The 20,103-nt window shown below is 40.8% G+C and overlaps 1 protein-coding gene across 5 annotated transcripts in view; it reads right to left on the bottom strand.

Moving 5' to 3' along the window:
* Positions 1–20,103, bottom strand: part of PLCH2 (phospholipase C eta 2) — a 998,026-nt gene that overhangs the window by 137,968 nt on the left and 839,955 nt on the right. For all 5 annotated transcript variants that reach the window (XM_077457673.1, XM_077457675.1, XM_077457674.1 and 2 more), the window contains 2 exons: positions 17,460–17,618; positions 13,768–13,803 (listed from right to left, as the gene is read on the bottom strand). In XM_077457673.1, coding sequence (XP_077313799.1) covers positions 13,768–13,803; positions 17,460–17,618 — 195 coding nt within the window. The remainder of the gene's footprint in view (positions 1–13,767; positions 13,804–17,459; positions 17,619–20,103) is intronic.

The following is a 20,103-nucleotide window of genomic DNA, read 5'->3' as shown; positions in this document are numbered from 1 at the left end:
TTTCTATTTAAAGCGGAAGTCCAGCTGAAATATTTTTTTTTTAAAGTCAGCAGCTACAAACACTATAGCTGCTGACTTTTAATAAGCACACATACCTGTCCAGGGTGCCCCGCGATGTCGGCTCCCCGAGGCCGATCCCTCCATCGGATCAGGTCCCAGTGCCGCTATTCGAACTAAGGGAAACAGGAAGGGGAGCCTTGCGGCTTCACTGCCCATTTCCTACTGAGCATGCGCGAGTCGCACCGCGCTTTGTGCATGGCCGGCTGTGTTCTGGGGGACACACACTGTTCCTCAGAACACAGCGCCCCCCATTCCCCAGAAGACAACGCAAGGAGGAGAAGAATGAAGATCACCATGGAGTAGGAGGTGGAAGATTAAGACGATCTGCTTAGCAACAGCCATTTCTTTTCAATTTTTTTTTTTCAGATTTTTAGGAGCATTTTTATGTATTTTTTTTAGGCTGGACCTCTGCTTTAAATGATACATTTGCAGAGCGCTTATTATTTTGAAAAACAACAGATTTAGTAGGTAGATCACCAGGTGAAATGAAAGGAAAGTACACTTGGAAAGGACATACAGCCACCACATTTAAGGATTGGTAAGCTGCAATATAATAAATGTTTGCTTTTGGGTTTAATACCACTTTAAGCCAGTGTTAATGAAAGGTTTAAATAAAAAGGTTAAATGTGCCATAACAAATTAAGTTCAAAGTCTTACAGGTTGTTTTCTTTAGAAATCCGAGCTCGAGTAGAAAAGTCTGTCACTAGCCAATAAATTGCAGAGAAGGAGCCTTGCTCTCTGTAGGAAGCCATGGCCTCCTTGCAAACGTCCATTCGATCAGCAAAGTTCATTTAAAGGATAACTGTACATAAGCACTATTATCCTTTAAAAACTGATATGTTACATTGTTTTAAAGATGACATTACAAAAAGAGGCCTGTATATTCATCAACAGTATAGCATTTACTATAGTATCATTATTTTATAGATCCCTTTACTGATGCAGACAGCAGATTATTCTGGGAAAATTTCTTTGCACTACATAACGGATAGAACATCTCAGAGAACATGACTGTACATCTGCCTTATCTGGTGTAGTAGCATGTGCAAATTGATATGGCTAACACTGAATTTCTCCACTGTAAATGGGTAGAGAGGAGATAACCCGGGGGGCCAAATTTCCCTGCATGGCATAATCATGCAGAACTGTGCTGATCACACCTTGTTATATTGTCAGGACAAAAAAATATAAAAAAAGATGGAAATAATGTCACTTTCATTATCCATGTGTTACAAACCTCCCTTGGGTTCCCTGGTACTAAGCATACGGTCAAACAGCGAGTGTTAGGGAGTGCTTCCTATGTATTTGATCTGATGAAAAAGGAAAACTAAAAGCCTGGAAATAAAGCACAACAGGGGAATATATGTAAATGTAGAAGTGTTTCAATAATTCAAAAGTCTTTCTCCCATTTTCACAAGCTTATACTTGCCACACCTACAGGCTTATAATATAAATAGCAATGTACAACAGGCAGTAATATATTCAATTGTCATTATTTTTAAAGTGCATGTATTATGAATGTGTACGTACACACGTACGTGTGTGTGTGTGTGTGTGTGTGTGTGTGTGTGTGTGTGTGTGTGTGTGTGTGTGTGTGTGTGTGTGTGTAGCACCCTGGGGTTTAGTCAGGGAGCTCCTCACAAATTTACTTGCCAAGAGTAGTCATCTTGGTCGATTAATAGAGATCTATTGATTTCTCCCTAAGTTTGGCCTTGTTGCACTTTTCTCTTCTACCACTAGGTGGCCGGGTGCTTGGTGGTACTAGATATGAGAAGGGCAACCCAAGCTCAGGTTATGTGTATATGGGGTATTTCAGCCAATGGGCAGGAGTTTTCTTGAATCAATTGGCCTGCTGGGAGAACCTATATATTCAGTTGAGGTCAGGTGATCCATGTTCTGTGCCACCTGAATGGCTGAGTGGACGTGTGTCGTACGGTCCGGGCTGCTAGGCCTGAGATTGAGCCTATCCCGGGGGCATCAGGCTGCCAGGCAGTGTGAGGGCCTATCCAGAAGTAAGAGGGCAGCACAGGGTTGGGACCCTGGCTTGCAGTTCAACCAGAAGTCATGGAGAACCTTTCAGTGGTCGGAGGTAGAAGGGAAGCTGTCGCCACAAGGGAACCAACCACCTTACCAGGGACCACATTGAGTAACTGAAGCAAGTACTTGAACCATATTCTCACTGAAAGGGTACAGTGGAGAATCTGGAAACTTCAGGCGGTGATGAAGTCAGGGACCCAACCCGCGAAGGGGGCGCTTGCAGAGCAGCCTTGTGAGTCGAGCCAGGGACCTCGCCAGTTAGCGGGGGTGAAGCTTGAGAAGCATCTGGAGTGTCAAGCTAGGTACCCAGCAGAGAAGCGGGGTGGCGCTTGAGGGAGATACCACCACCACCAGGAGCTCAAGGGATTCAGAGTCAGTGAATTAAAGGGTCTAGTGAGAGACCAGGAGCTCAGTGTTGAAGAACTACAAGAGGCACAATCCCCCACATACAGAAGGATGTCAGCTATCTTTGGCTTGGAAAGTTCTCATTAGACTGGACAAGGCCAGAGACTTTGCTACATATTCATACATATACTCTGTTTCCCTGAAAATAAGACCTTGTCGTGATGGCTGCAATATAAGCCCTACCCCCCAAATAAGCCATAGTTAAATTCCTTGTAGGTCTTATTTTCAGAGTAGGGCTTATTTTCGGGGAAACAAGGTAGGGCTTATTTGGGGGGTAGGGCTTATATTGCAGCCATCACCAACAGTCACGCTAGGTCTTATTTTCGGGGAAACAGGGTACAAACATATATACACATAACCAATAGGTATATCTATGCTAAAGATTTATTTGGATATGGTAAGGAAGAGTTAGAACCCATTTCACATTTTTATTGGTGTGTGTGCCCTTACTTGATCGATTCACCTTCTGTGTCTCATGGTGACCTCCCTCATCACAACACAAATTCATGGGAAATCCAACATTTTACTGTTGTCCCCAGAAAACGATGATGATGCCAATGACAGCCAATGATGCTCTTATAAACACCCCCTTATTCTCAGAACTCCCATCCCATGAATCCCCATACATCTCCAAGGGATGGAGCAAAACATGTTGGAGGTGTGGACTGAGGCTGCCATTTATCTCACTTGATGCACATGGGTCTGCTTTATGATGAGTGACTTATGGATCTTTTCCTTTGACATTGCAGCAGCTTGGAGCTAGGATGAGCTCCCTGTCCCTGCCTGCACTCATAGCGGTCCAGTTAGACTTTACCGTTCTTCCTGAGCGGCACCTAAATTTTGTCTTTTTGGGTGACAAGAAATTTAGGCATGAGTAAATCTTCCAATAGGGACACTTATCTCAGTAACTGCCTCCACCATTAACACGCATCTGTTATATCAGTGAAGCTAAACTTACCTTCTAAATCAAAGCATACAGTGCCTTGAAAAGGTATTCATGCCCCTTGAAATTTTCCACATTTTATCATGTTACAACCAAAAATGTAAACATATTTTATTGGGATTTTATGTGATAGACCAACACAAAGTGGCACATAATTGTGAAGTGGAAGGAAAATGATAAATGGTTTTCACTTTTTTTTTTTTTTTACAAATAAATACGTATGGCGTGCATTTGTATTCAGCCCCCCAAAGTCATTACTTTGTGGAACCTCCTTTCGCTGCAATTACAGCTGCAAGTCTTTTTGGGCATGTCTCTACCAGCTTTGCACTTCTAGAGAGTGACAATTTTGCCCATTCTTCTTTGGAAAATAGTTCAAGCTCTGTCAGATTGGATGGAGAGCATCTGTGAAAGCAATTTTCAAGTCTTGCCACAGATTCTCACTTGGATTTAGGTCTGGACTGTGACCATTCTAACATGTGACATGAATATGTTTTGATCTAAACCATTTCATTGTAGCTCTGGCTGTATGTTTAGGGTCATTGTCCTGCTGACTTTTGCAGACTAACAGGTTTTCTTCTAAGATTGCCCTGTATCTGGCTCCATCCATCTTCCCTTAAACTCTGACCAGCTTCCCTGTCCCTGCTGAAGAAAATCATCCCAGCAAAATGATGCTACCATCACCATGTTTCACAGTGGGGATGGTGTGTTCAGAGTGATGTGTAGTGTTAGTTTTTTACGGCATGAACAGCGTTTTGCTTTTTAGGTCAAAAAGTTACATTTTGGTCTCATCTGACCAGAGCACCGTCTTCCACATGTTTGCTGTGTTCCCCACATGACTTCTCACAAACTGCAAACAGAACTTCTTATGGCTTTCTTTCAACAATGGCTTTCTTCTTGCCATTCTTCCATAAAGGCCAGATTTGTGAAGTGCACAACTAATAGTTGTCCTGTGGACAGATTCTCCCACCTGAGCTGTGTCTTTCTGCAGCTCCTCCAGAGTTACCATAGGCCTCTTGTTTGCTTCTCTGATTAATGCTCTCCTTGCCCAGCCTGTCAGTTTCGGTGGACAGCCATGTCTTGGTAGGTTTGCAATTGTGCCATACTCTTTCCATTTTTGGATGATGGATTGAACAGTGCTCCATGAGATGTTCAAAGCTTGGGATATTCTTTTTCAGGCTAACCCTGCTTTAAGCTTCTCCACAACTTTATCCTGACTTGTCTGGTATGTATCTTGGCCTTCATGATCCTGTTTGTTCACTAAAGTTCTCTAACAAACCTCTGAGGGCTTCACAGAACAGCTATATTTATACTGAGATTAAATTATACACATGTGGACTCCATTTACTAAGTAGGTGACTTCTGAAATGCACGCCACACTTTTCAGATATTTGTAAAAAAAAGTTTGACCGCCACATTTTCCTTCCACTTAACAATTATTTGCCACTTTGTGTTAGTCTATCACATAAAATCCCAATAAAATACATTTATGGTAACATGACAAAATGTGGAACATTTCAAGAGGTATGCATACTTTTTCAAGGCACTGTACATCCTCACATGTGTCTGCCCAAAGCAGGTTCCTGAGCTTCCTGAACATTCTAGCATACATTTCTTGCCCTTTGCCAAGAAATTCAGGAACTGACTCAACACCTCCAGCAAATCCTTTAAACACTACAGCCATCTTTCTGAGTAGATAAGTTCTGCCAATCTTGTGATCCACACAAAACAACAAATAGCCAGTTCATAGATGTTTTCTGGGTTGCCAAAGGGCCCCATTATCAGGGTTTATGAACTATTGGAATGTGGCGTGGCATGGCATGGCATTTTGTAAAGCCCTGATGAAGGAATCCCTTTGGACACTCAGATGCCTTGACTTTCTTCTATATGAGAGAACTAATTAACTGGCACTGCACACCAATGATCAGTCTGATTCATTTCTTCCAGTATTATTGACTTTTTTGGGACAGGAGCCATGTTTATGGGCTCTAGATTATTTAGAGAACCGCCTATTTAATGGTCTTCCATCAGTGAGGATGCTTTTATTTTTTAACACATTTTTAATTTTTCGGAAATAAATACACATTCATTTTAATGCAAAAACCCCCCCAAAAAACACAATATATATAACCCAATTTTGGTTAAGCAGAAAATACGATGTTTTGCTGAGTGAATAGAAACCAAACATGTCACACTTTAAAATTGGGCATGCTCGCGGAATGGCGACAAACTTAACCATAGGCAACGCTTTAAACATTTTTACAGGTTACCAGTTTAGAGTTGCAAAGGCGGTGTAGAGCTTGAATTCTTGCTCCCACTAGAGTGCTTAAAGTGGTTGTAAACCCTTACAAACCACTTTGACCTACAGGTAAGCCTAGATTAAGGCTTACCTGTAGGTCCAAGAAATATCTCCTAAACCTATATGGTTTAGGAGATATTTGCCCGAAAACAGGCACCGCTGTCTACGGCACGCAGGCGCACTGAGCGTGGCATTCTCAACGACGGAGCTGCCGCGCGTGTCGGCTCCCGTGCGCATGCGAGGGAGTGATGTCATCGCGACTTCGCCGAATGACAGCGGTGGAGCTGCAAGACCCCACCAAGAAGATGGATGCGGCGGACTACAGGGGACAGCGGCGACTTCGCTGGCTACTGTGTCAGGTAAGTGACACATAATGGACTACTATGCGATGCATAGAAGTCCATTATGCTTTGCCTTTGCAGGGAATGAAAGAGGAAGTAAACTCATCAGGGTTTACTTCCTCTTTAAGGCGATACTTCACATATGGTGCGAACACCATCTACATATGTATGCGTGACCTGCGTGCGAGCACTGGGGTAAAGGGGCACAATTTTTATTTTGATACCTGGGTTATGGCTGACAACTGCAACCATAACCTCAGTATAACAATTTGAACACAATAGCTTACATATATGTGATTTGGCAGCAAGTAAAGAGATCAGTCTAGGACTATATTTTTCTATCAGGTAGAAGCGCTAAGTCTGTGACCTCACTTTTCTCTACTGCAATAAGGCTTGGTCAAGGGTGCACTCTCAGCCTGCTGACTGGAGAATGGCTGAGGTCATCTCTGTGTTCTTTCCTGTCAGCATGCTTATAATGTTTACTACTCTATGGAAAACATAAAAGCAACACTGACCCTCCTTCCCCCAGTGTTGCTATGCGTTGCTATGAATTACAAGAAGTGGGTATAAACAGGTAGTGTTGGGCGAACAGTTTGAGCCGAGCAAAAGTTCGGCCCAAACATTGGCTGTTCGCACATTGCCCGCAAGGCCATTCCAGCTCTGTATCATCACGTGGAAGGCAATGTTGTGGCATTGTTGGGCATGGTAGTCAGCATCAAGGAACACCTTACTGCTGAGACGTGGTCAGTTTTGGAGCTTGTTTTGCCACCACATCTCTATACAGCTGGTGGTGATGATTTGTCAGCGCCTCCCCCTCCTCCTCCATGCCCTCTGCTGAACTGTCCTATGAACCACCAGTACCCCTAAGCATGTGAGGGGCTGTTCAATGAGCTGAAAGATGCGATGCAGTGCTTCAGCAGGTCTGTCTAGGGGACAGGAGCTACACCGGAGCAGAGATTCTTTCAGCTCTGCGGGGGCAGGCCCAGAGGTAATTTGTGCCATGCCAGCTTGAGCCAGGAATGGTGGTGTGCGATAATGGCACTAACTTCCGGTCTGTCCTTTGACAGGGAAAGTTGACACGTGCCATGCCTGGCACAAGTCCTCACTTTGGTGATGTAGCGTTTCTTAAATGGGCACCCAGGGTTGCAAGATCTTCCAAAAGCAGGCCAGAAGAGTCTGTAGCCATTTCAGGTGGTCAAACACAGCCAAACACAGCCAGTGTTCAGTTGGCTGAAATTCAGCTGGAATTCTACCTGCCTGTAAACCGCCCAATTTGTGATATTCCCACCAGGTAGAACTCAACTTTGACACTGCTGCAGCAGCTACAAATGCAGCAAAGGGCCATCAGCGAGTACCTGTGGGAGTATTACACGACAGGCTCTGGGCAGCTCGGCTTTTTTTCACCATGCTAATGGCTGCTGGATGCATACACTGTAGCCATGACAATGCATGCATCAGTGACACAATCCCTATTGTGTTCCTGCTGGCATAACTCTGCATGGTATTATGGACAGGGCACATGAGGCAGAGCAGCAGGAGGAAGGGCCGCTTTATACAGACACCATTTTTGCGTTGCCAGAGAACACACAAGAGGAGAGGGAGGAGAAGGATTCTGGTGGTTTTGGAGGCATTTGAAGGAGGGGAAGACATACATCATGGTTTTCCATCCCCTGAACCTTTGGGAGTAGTACTTGGCTGGGGGGAGGCAGTTCCAGATACTGTAATCCTCAGTGACCTCGAGGACTTCTCATGCCTCTGCAAACTTGGAGTGCATGGCCTCCCTTAAGCTTCAAAGCCTGCGAAAGGACCCAAGAATTTGTGGCATCAAGGAGAAAGATCATTATTGGCTGGCAACCCTCCTTGACCACTGTTACAAGGGGATAGTCTCAGAACTTTTAAGTCTCAGAGTTTATATAATGCCTTTCCTGACTCTGCTAGGTTACAGTCTCATGGAAAAGCTAGTTTTGAGGCTTCTGTTGGTCAGAGGAGGAGCAGTGAAGAAGGGGGCTGCCTCAGTGATGTCTTTCAAATTTTTTTTAGTCCTCGTCACCAGGGCTGTCAGCTTCCACATCCCATTAGCAACGTCTGCATCATATGGTAGAAGAATTTCTAGGGACAAAAACAGACATGGAGAGCTTTCCACTTATTTACTGGGTCATAAGGATTGACCAATGACCAGAACTTGCCAAGTATGCAGTTGAGCTGCCCTACATTCAGCATGCTTTCCAAACGGACATTCAGTGCTGCTTTTGTGACAGATAGAGCGACTCTATTCACAGACTCCGTTGACCGACTAACATTTATCAAAATTAATAATTCCTGGGTTAGCAACATTTATCAAGCCCCTGATGCCGATGTTGCCGATTAAGTGTTTTTGGGATGTGGAATCTGTGCAAGACTGCCTAGCTTTGTGGGTGTTGATTTTATCGGCAATACATTTTTGGGTATAGGTTTCATGAGCACAATGAACACTCAAGGACCACATTTTCTGCACCCGTTTACAGGTGCATACAGTTTCAATATTTGCAGCAAGCCCAATTCTGGCGTTCATTAATAGTACCTTTATAGGGTACTGAAGCCCGATTTCTCAGCCACTCTTTAAAGGGGCATATCATATACATTTTTTACAGCAAGGCGAATTATTGCTTTCATCAAGAGTACCTCTATAGTGTTATGGTGTGAAGGCACCACCACACCCAAAGCCCAATTTACTTCAATCCAAAGTCTACGAAACAGACACCAGAATGTATTCAGAAAATCTCTAATCTTGTCCTGCATGCACTAAATTGTGGCCTTATCATACAGACTGGCTCCCCAAGTCATCATTTACAAAATAAAGCTTGCAGGGAAAATGTCAATTCTTTTTCTTGATAAATGGCATTTTTGTTGCAGCAGGTTCTATACATGGTACAGATGTGCCACTTTACAGGCAGACTAAGACCCACCCCAGGCACTATCTTTAAAGAAATTTTTCATTTTTATTATGTCAAATTAAGCATCATTATATCACTGCTCATTTAAAACTGATCTTTTTTTCAAACTTTTTTTCGCATTGATACATGTCCCACAGGGCCGTACCCCAAACCCTTTGTTTGCCCAATGACTTGCATATAAGCCTTTATGGATGGGTACTTTTGATTTTTCAATTTTGGGTCATAGACATTAACCACTTCAGCCCTGGAAGATTTTACCCCCTTCCTGACCAGAGCACTTTTTGCGATTTGGCACTGCACCGTTTTAACTGACAATTTGTGCGACGTTGTACCCAAACAAAATTGACGTCCTTTTTTCCCACAAATAGAGCTTTCTTTTGGTGGTATTTGATCACCTCTGCGATTTTTATTTTTTGCGCTATAAACAAAAAAACGACAATTTTGAAAAAAACTTTACTTACTTTTTGCTATAATAAATATCCGCCACAAATACATAAAAAAATATGTTTTTTTCCTCAGTTTAGGCTGATATGTATTCTTCTACATATTTTTGGTAAAAAAAAAAAAAAAATCGCAATAAGCGTATATTCATTGGTTTGTGCAAAAAGTTATAGCGTCTACAAAATAGGGGATAGTTTTATGGCATTTTTATTATTAGTAGTAGTAATGGCAGCGGTCTGCGATTTTTATCATGACTGCAACATTATGGCAGACACAGCGGACACTTGACACATTTTTGGGACCATTGCCATAAAAATGCACTGATTACTGTGTAAATTACACTGGCAGGGAAGGGGTTAACCACTATGGGGCGATGAAGGGGTTAAGTGTGTCCAAGGGAATGTTTCTAACTGGGGGGGCTACAACTTGCATGACAGCAATTGCTGTTCCTGATGTAAGGGGGCAGTGATCTCTGTCATGTCATGTCGTTTACACTTGCACTTCCCCATTCAGCGGCTCCATGACACGATCGCCAGGAGACGCAGGCACGGTCACACTGTACGTGGCGGGCACGCTCGCTAACCCCGCCGATTAAAGGGGATGTAAAGGTACGCCCATTTGCCCACCACTGCCATTGTGCCGACGTATATTGGCGTGCAGCGGTTGGCAAGTGGTTAATGGGGATCATTGTTCAGCTCCGAACTTTTGCACTGTTCGAAAGTTCTGGCACAAACCGAACAGGGGAATGTTCAGCCCATCTCTATAAACAGGTACTTACATTAGATTTAAATGTACAGTACATTTAATGATGGTTTAATGAATAAATAATTATGTTAAATGTGTATTTTTATATCTGCTGTGTGTCCAGCTTCAAATAATAATCATCAAATGGAGAAAAATATAACTTTTCAGTCTCGTTTCATCAACTTTCCATAAATGTGAAGAAATAATTTAGCAGCTTCATTAACATGTCCATTAATTAATCAGCAAATGACCATATCATTTGGAGGCTGCTGAGCGGAGATAGAGTGTGTGGGCTGTTCTGATATAGGGCTCCACATATTGCTGCACTCTAATCAACCTCCACGAGCTTGGGCCATGCTGAATTGGCATAGACAATGTGGACAGACACAATATATTTATCATGATTAAGGACAAAAGACAAAGAGAACCATTACCACTGTAAGCCAAATTAGCTATAAACTTCCTCTGCTACACGTCTCATTATATTTGAGTGTTAACTAATTGCCAAGAACTCTTCTGCCTTTTCTGTTACTCTTGCAATGTAGCCAATAAATGTATAATTGGCCTGTTTAGCAACCGACAATGCATAGAATTCCAAGAAAATGTGTTATATAGCCAGTAAACTGATAATAATGAAGAATGCATTGGGTTTTCACTGCTCAGTTTGTAAAAGAACTGTGTAGTAGAGCACTTGGATAGAAACTATTCAAAATATCTATTCAATATGCAAAAAAATATTGTATAATATGCTGTAACGTATAGCAACCAATCAGAATTTATCACTCAGTTATCCGAGTCCTGTAAACTGAAATCAGAATGACTGCACCTGCCACACATGGATTAAAGTGATATTAAACCCCTGTTTTAATCACATATTTGCCTATGCTCCTATTTAAGCTGGTGCCATGACTGCTGCCCCCGGTTTCCTGTTTCAGGGTGACTCCTTTGTCTTGCAGCATTATGTGGAGCCACCCTTCTGTGCAGGGCCTAGAGTTGTGTCTTCCCACACTGTGTGGCATCAACAGTAACATACTTCTCCATAGTGTGGATGGCAAGGTATTCCCTGCTCCTCCCACCTCTTTCCCCAGATAACAGACTGGCCTTAGACTGCACCCACTGTTAACTCTTTCCTTTGAAGACTAGAAGTTCAGGTAATCAGCACTAAGAGAGCAGGAGCCAGCAGCAATGAAAGTTGTAAACTGCAAGTGCTGGTGTAAACTCCTGCACACATGCACACACAAACTCCTGCACACATATACAAACTCCCCCACACACACACAAGCTTCCGCACACACAAACAGCCTTTTTGCCAAATGCAGACTGTATCTGCACCCGCATTGCCTGAGTGAATGGTTAATTTGCACTGCTGCCTGCAAGGGGAGGCGAAAAGATACCCTCTTCCACTGCTCTCCATGTTTGAGCGCTCAGTGTGAAGATGTAGAATTCAGAGCTCCGCCGGTTTATCTATACAGTGCTGAGACCGGTGGAGCCGGCACACCGAGAGCTTGATCCCTACACTCTCTCAACCAGGATGCCACACCACCCCAGTTGAGAAAGGCTGTGTTAAAAAATGCAGAGGGTTTAATACTATTTTTAGGTCAAAATAACGGCTACAATCTAGAGCAACAGCTTTCAATATGGTAATGTTTAAGCTGAACCCTAAGCTAATATATGACACAAATTATTGCAGCTCTGTAATTTGTAGCCTTTTTGCAGTCTCCTGCACAGCAAAACTCCGACTGGGAGAAGCAGCAAAAAGGATCTAGTCAGCTGTGTGGCAGTGCTCATGTGGTAAAGAAGAACATGACGATAGGAGGAGAGAGCAGAATGAGATATCAATGTGTTGCTTCTCTGTTTAGTGCCCCTTCACAGAATGGAAGAGGAACAAGATCTCTAACTGTTACTTAAAGCTGAATTCCAGGAATTTATCTGAGTCCCATTTCTAACCAGCGATGTGAATGAGAGAAGTGTCTCTCCCGGGCCTCTCTCCTCATTGGGTCACACAGCAATGGGAGCCATTGGCTCCTACTGCTGTCAATCAAGCCAATGAGGAGAGAGCAGGGGTGGAACTGAGCCATGCTCTGTATGTGAATGGACCGTGTCCATTCACAGGAGCACTACTTGGGACAGAGCCTGTTCGGGTGCCTCCACAGCAAATAGCTTGCTATTGGGGGCACTCAGCAGAGAGAGGAGCCAGAACTGCTTGTTGGGGGGGTGGGGGTGGGTACAAAAAGAAGGGGATTGGGACTGCTCTGTTTTTTTTGTTCCTTTAGAATAACTTTAAAGCTAAGCGCCAGGAATTCAGCTGCTTTGAAAAAAACTGCATGCATACCATGAGTTATGTCCAACAAGGTGCCTGCTGCCTCATAGACTTAGCTCTACTATTTACATCTGACAGGTTTATTGTGCTCCAAGAAGATAACTTGCTGTGATCTCTACTCCTTCAAGAGCCAAATAACTGGAACGGTTATGCCTGCCCCTCTGCTGTCCATTCACAGAAGCCTTTGTATTTTGTGAATGAGTTCACATGTGTGACGTGTTCTAGACAATCTTACCACTGTGTGGATTGCAGCTTCACTACAAAGAGGCCCCACCTCCCAACTACCACATGATTCTCCATAATAGTGTAAAGGCATCAGCCTTTTTTGTTTTTACTACGATCTTCAAGGATCTCAATTATGAACTTTTTCAAGATCTCAAAGGAGTTTGTGAATAAGTCCATAATTGGACAAAAATGCATTGTGCACCCGAACAGGACTTTTACTATTTTTAACAAAACGTTACACTACCACACTATAGGTGCTTTTTGTGTAATAAGGGACTCAGGTTAGCCTGTGCCTGCCTTTTGAGAAATGTGGAAAATTGTTTTTTGGTGTAAAGTGCCGGTGACCTTCTACTGATTTAGGGGTCAGGAAAATCTGTTGAATTGCTCTGATCACACGGGTTGAGGTGTTAGTTTGAAGAACATTGTTAAGGGAGATCATAGACCCTTGGTGAATAACAAAAGACTATTTATGCAATACTGGAGCACTTTATTAGATTTACTCTGTTATTGGATGTTATCTTTTGTATTATTTGGACACTTATAGTATGTTTCAAGTGTATTTGCATATGTTGATATCAATGTTGTTATAACACTAAAACCGTAGTGGGATTTATAGGTCGTGTTTCCTCAATTATAATTACCGGTATATTGTAAATCTAAAGGTCTAGAATGGACAGAAATATAAATCCTTTGGAAGACAAGATATATCCACTGTATATTTAGCTATATTTAGCCTGGTTTTCATCTTCCAGATGCCTGCGCATTTTACAACTGAAACATGCACTTGCATATGATTAGAATAAATTTACAGCAATCCTGAACTATTTGGGGTCATAAACAATCCAATTAAAGAATAGACAAGGTTGAAGAACATGGACTGGATGAGACAGATTTTTTTTCGCTTGATCTAAGCATATTGAATGGTGCACATGTACAAATATTTATGATATTCTTTAGAACTGCATAATCAGAATGTTTGGATTCATGTTTGGTGTAACCTGTACTACAAAATAAATTCTTACCAGAGATCTTTCAACGGCAGGCCCAGAGTTACATTTCTGAAATAACAATGATAAAATATTAGAAAACATGATTATTATTATTTATACTTGATATATTCATGAGACCAAAGTCTTCAGTGGAGAAGACAGCTTATAACATTTATCTGCATTGTCTCTTGGCAATTGAAAACCATTCCAACAGAGATGTTTTAAATTTTTTTAAATATAGGTAATTCATAAACAGTGGTTTCAGATAGTGGGTCAGAAGGTCTTTAAAATAAAGTTGTGAAGATGGAAATGTAGGAGCGGTCATTGTTCAACTGGTTTTAAAAAGGTGCCTGTACAGCCTGAGCCTGGGTTCACAACCTCTCAACCAGGGATTCATGGAACCCCACAGTTCTGTCAGAGATTGCAAAGGGTTCCTTGATTAGTGGTGGATAGAACTCCCATCTGATGGTGCCTGCCTAGTTCTGACACTAATGCCACTTCACAGAGCCCGGGAGCATGGGACCGGTAAAACTTCTCCTCTTTTTCACAGTTTGGTAACTAACACTGGCATCAATGACCATGACAACTATCTGTAAAAGGGGGCATTCCTTCCAATGATCACCAATGTAAGCAGCATTTTCCCTACTGTGCCCCAATGTATGAAGGCACTACACTGACCACCAGTGTAATGGAATTCTTTCCAATAACCACCAGCGTAAGGGGAACCTCTCTCATTAACCACTAATGGTGTGGCCAACATACCATCAATTGTATACAAAATCATTTTTAGCATAGGTTCCCCATGTCCTGATCATTTTAAAGGTTACCTCAGTAGCTGTATACTTGTTCTAGGCCAGTATACTATATTACTAGCCAGGATCACATGACTGCCTGGTTGCCTCCACCTTTATAAACAAGGCAGCTACAGAATCTGCCGTACTCTATCCTCAGACATTTCCCTAACTTCATAGACACAGATTTATTTTAAATATATAAAGGCTTCAATTTCATATCTTGTTATTCTGTCCTTCAATAAGCTATGCTTTCTCCAAAATGTAGAGGATTTAGGAATCAGGACAGGCAGACATAGCGTATGCCTATGCTCCCCCTCACACCAGAAGTGCTTGCTTTAATGTAACTTTAACACATTTGCCTTTGCAGTGTGCTATAAACATGGTTTAGAAGAAACATATTATATACATTTGGGATATCTCAATTCAGAGCAAATATACAATAGGTACTCACTATGCTTTTTATAATGAGTGTTAATGCAGCACATCTGGTGTGAACGAAAGCATAGTTTTTTTTGGGCATAAATTGAATTTTCCTGATCTGGAAGTTACAGAAAAGGAATTTGGCAGTTGGGGTTTCTTTGCACCGAATGTATTATTTTTTTTCTTATTAGAAAAGCAAGTTACTGAAATAGGGAATAATATATTGTAATAGTAACTGTCTTTGGCTTTAAGTTTGAGTGAAAAATTTATTTTGTATAGTTTTGGATAAAGCAGGGAAGGTTAAGAACCTATCAAATTCTGCAGTTTCTGTATTCTTTGGGGAGATCATTCTCCACTGCTTCTTCTATGACCATTGTCATCAGGACAGAAAATGAAGAGAGCTTACATTTTACATTTGACCCCAGAACGGGTATAAAATATAACTTTCCTAGTGGATGAGAACTGTAAAATGTGCACTTTAGCTTATTTTTGGTGAGATTTCTGTCAAGTCTTCAGTATATGAAGTGCATAGTGATTTTCCCCTACAAAAACTTGACAACATTTTAACCCTTCCCACCCAATCCAAAAATAAAAGGTTTCAGCTAAGTTTGCCAAGCAGACCCTGTATAAAATATGTGCTAGATTGATGAAAACAGTGCTTCCTAAACCGGTCCTCAAGTCCCATTAACAGTGCATGGCTATATATGCATAAAGATGGAGTCATCCATGTCCAAGCTAAATGGTTCAACTACCTGTGTACAACTTGTGAGATTCATGGATGTATTTAGGAAGCACAGTGGTAAAATATTGAGGAAATTCTTTAATGGAGATTTCAAATAGAGGGCAGAATCATGGCAGGATTGGGCACGTGGGGTTCTTCCCATTTGTGCTATAAACAGTGAACATCTGCTCGGACGGCAATTTCTGCTTCCATCTGTCCAAGAAAAAATAAAATGCTAGCTAGAATTCCAAATTTAATGGTGATTATCAAAGCCAAGCAAAAAAAATGTAAAGTACTTTCAGGTCGAGTTAGTGACCAGCGACAGATACCTTCTTTTGAGGATTTCTCTATAAGCTGACTAGGACACTGGAGCATTCAGAAGGGCTATCTTTGACGAAGGTTAAAGGAAATAAAGAAAACACGATGGATCATATACCAAACTGATGAATTGTAGAAGACTAAGGCCAGGGTCTGGTGGCTATTATTCCCATAATCAGTTTTTCTTTTTTGCTAAAGTGGGGAAAAATATTAAGCATTAACAAATATACACATTGCACTATATGAACTCACTGAAAGCAATGTCACAAATATATGGGTAAATGTTCCAGATGAATAACATGTTAACCAATCACAATTCTTAATTTAATTTTGCCCACCCAAGAAAGCCGGTGATTTTTAGGATCAAAATGGTTTTCACCGATTTGTTTTGGGCCATTTACAAAGAGTTACATTTGTGAACATCGCAATCCAGCTTATATGATCATAACAGCATGTACTTGTATTTATAGAGGGCTTGTCTTAATTTTTCTAGAATGTAAAAATAAGACATAATAGAAGGGTTGAAATGCCTACTGTTCCTGAATGAAATGCTGTTAAGTAGATTTCAGGCTCTCAACCTTTTAACCCCAGAGGAACCCCAAAAATAATTTCAGGTTTCGAGGAACCCTTACTAAAACCATTTCATTAATGGTCAATAGGAACAATGCTCCTTATACTGGTGGTCAATAGGAAGAATATTCCCCTTAAAGTGGTGCTCAGAATGCCACCCTTAAAGACAGCTAAAAATATATTTTGTGTCATGCTGCTGGCTTTGCCAAGTGGTGCTGAACCTTGAATTCCCTAGGCACCATCAAAAAGGTTGTTCATTAGCCACAGCTCAAGGAACCCCTAGCAACCTCTGGAGGAACCCTGGTTGAGAATGGCTGCTCTATTTACTAAAAATCACATGAACAATGCCTAGGTGTTTGATCAAGTGAACAGCACTGGAGGAAACTTGGAGTAGTATTTTGTCTCAGCAACATAAGTATGTCATCCCTTCATTTACTCTTATTTTGACTGACACAACACAACACAAGCTCAAAAGTAAACCGTCATGAGGAAAATATGGGGTTGCCTTTGCTAACCTCCTTCTGAAAATGCTAGTTGCGATATGTCAATACACTCACTTCAATGTTTCTTGAGTTGGACACCTGGAACTAATATGTCTGCCAGGAAAATACAATTTATAAGCCCTTATAAGCACCCTTGTTACAGGCTGTGACCTAAGAAGATCAACGTGGCAGCTGGGCAACTGGTATGGTCAGAAGGAGATTTCAGCATTGGCAGTCTCCATGTTTATTTTCATGGCAAGTTTCCTTTACACGAACAGTTAAGTATCTGCTGTATATATGTCATGATTACATAATAAGCCTTAACTAGATTAGAATTAATTTAAATATCATGGAACAGATTCTGCCACATAGGTTCTGCAAAATCAAAAAGAAAAAAAAAAAAATGAAAAAGTGTAGCACCTTTTTTAACTCGGCTTTTTGGCTGCGTTTCCCGGTAGGTGGTAGTGTGGTGACAGTAAAATTGTTGGGGTCCTCACAGTCTCGGATTTTGGATTCTTTCATCAAGGAGTCAAGTCTCTTCTTAGCTATGTTTTCCACTTGCTTCCTATTGGTGGAAGCCTACAGATATATGTAAACACAAGGGTAAAATGTGGCCGCTGCCCTTTTCATTTACAAGAAAAATTAAAATTAAAAAATGTAGGCATTTGTATCAGGCAAATACAATGGATATAGCCATTTTGCGCACATAAGCTTATCAATAAGCTAGGAACTGAGTGATGCCACTAGCCGCTAGCTCACTAATAAGCTGCATCTTATTGATTTGGCGTGCAGAATGGCTTCCTGCATAGTCTGTAGGCAATCGGCACACAATGCATTGAGTTTCATAGACACACCGATACTTTTGATGGGCATTCACTTGGCCGGTAATGGTGCATGCAATTGTATAATAGTCACAGGCATCGATTCCAAGGACGGAGAGAAGGCAGTTACTAATTTGTCAAAGCCATGGAAAATGCAATGTCTTTACTGAAAGACTCTTAATGAATTTGCTGGATGAAATGTCTGCAAATATTAATTTAGCAAGGACTTCATAGGAAAATGTGAAAGGTTCATGCATTTTTAAAAAGATTTCTAGTCATATTGTCTAGACAGGAGAACTTTTAAGCAAAAATTTAAATACTTCTCTTTCTTGTGTAACTTAATAGGATGTAATTAGGTAGCGCGATGTAAGGCATATTATAAAACCAATGTCTAAAAAAGTTGCTTTAGTTCCATCTATGGACCAATTAAATAATATAACTAGATCTTACTTTTAACTGTCTGTTCAATCTGAATTATTTGCTTACAAAATATAGAAATGGTCTAATAAAAGTGAAATATTGATATCAATTTGGGGAATTTTACCCCGTTAAATGAAAACCATAAATAGAAATGTTTAAAGTACCAAGTTTCCAGTCAAAATTCTGTTTCTGATTACATGGAGAAGGATTGGAACCACTGTCTACTGGTGATATCCCAAAAGTGAATGGATGTCATTAAGGTAACAGGGTCATAGATTACATTACATTCAGTGGAGCACAGGGGAGACATGCAGGGATTTTTAGACCCTAATGTCTCATTAATGAGAACCTGTCACCAAAAAAAACAAAAAAACATAAAAAAAAAAAAAACTTTTTGTCCCCTATGTGATGGGGAAAAAAAGTTATGTAAAAATAAAAAAAAAGTTTTTTTTTTTAAATTGTAAAATAATAAAGTTACACCCAAGTACATAAAATCTCCCCCCAAAAAACCGAGCCCCCCCACCCCCATATATATGCACGTACAAATGTAAACGCACACAGTGGAGCGCCTATGCCTGAAAATGTTGATTGCAGTTACATATTGCCAAGCACGCTGGAATGGCAGCAATAATTCTAGCACCAGACCGCCTTCGTACCGCTAAAATGATAACCTATAGGAGGCTTTTAAAGCGTCGCCTATGGAAAATACTGGGTACTGAAGATTGTCGCCATTTCACGAGAGCATGCAAATTTAAGGTTTGATATGTTGGATATCTATTTACTCAGTGCAACCTCAGCTTTTGTATTTTACCAATCTGGTAGTTTATTGCGTTTTTTGTGCCCCCTAAAATTTACTTTTAATGTTTTTTTCATGGAAATTTTGTGTCCTAGACCTTTGCGGCAATATCTAATGTGACTAAAAAATTAAAACTACCAATATTTTATTCTCTATGGTGTCTTCCTTCAGAAACTATATAATGTTTGGGGGTTTTATGTAATCTTCAGGCCTAAAATTACTTTTTTAACCACTTACAGACCGCCCACCATCGTCATACGTCGGTACTTTGAAGAGGGATATCATTGTTATGGCAGTAACTAGCTAATATAATAATTTTTAATTTTTTTTTCAAATTATATTTAATTTTTATATTTTTTTATTATTGCATTTTAGCGTAATTATGTGATCTGAGGTCTTTTTGACCCCAGATCTCATATTTAAGAGGTCCTGTCATGCTTTTTTTTTCTATTACAAGGGATGTTTACATTCCTTATAATAGGAATAAAAGTGACACAATTTTTTTTAAAAGAGCAGTGTAAAAATAAAAATCTAAGATAAAATAGATAAGACTTTTTTTCACACACGCCCCGTTGAGCTCGCGTGCATAAGCGAACGCATACGTGAGCAGCGCCCACAAATGAAAACGGTGTTTAAACCACACACGTGAGGTATCACAGTGATCATTAGAGTGAGCGCAATAATTCTAGTCTTAGACCTCCTCTGTAACTCAAAGCATGCAACCTGTAGAGTTGTTTAAATGTCTATGGAGAATTTTTAAGGGTAAAAGTTTGTCACCATTCCACAAGGGGGCGCAATTTTTAAATGTTTTGAAACGTTTGTTGGGTATCAATTTACTCAGCGTCACATTATCTTCCACAATATATTGGGCCAACTTTACTGTTTTCTTATTTTTTAACTTAAAAAAAAATACAGTGCGACAGAAAGTATTGCAACGGCCACCATTTTATTTTCTAGGGTGTTAGAAAAAATATATGTAATGTTTGGGGGTTCTAAGTAATTTTCTAGCAAAAATAACGGTTTTTAA

Source organism: Lithobates pipiens, unplaced genomic scaffold, assembly GCF_037356315.1.
Source record: "Lithobates pipiens isolate NorthernLeopardFrog02 unplaced genomic scaffold, aLitPip1_a1.2 Scaffold_27, whole genome shotgun sequence".
Lineage (NCBI taxonomy): Eukaryota > Metazoa > Chordata > Amphibia > Anura > Ranidae > Lithobates > Lithobates pipiens.
Note: the sequence above shows the minus strand (reverse complement) of the source record. Positions and strands in the feature narration are given on the sequence as shown.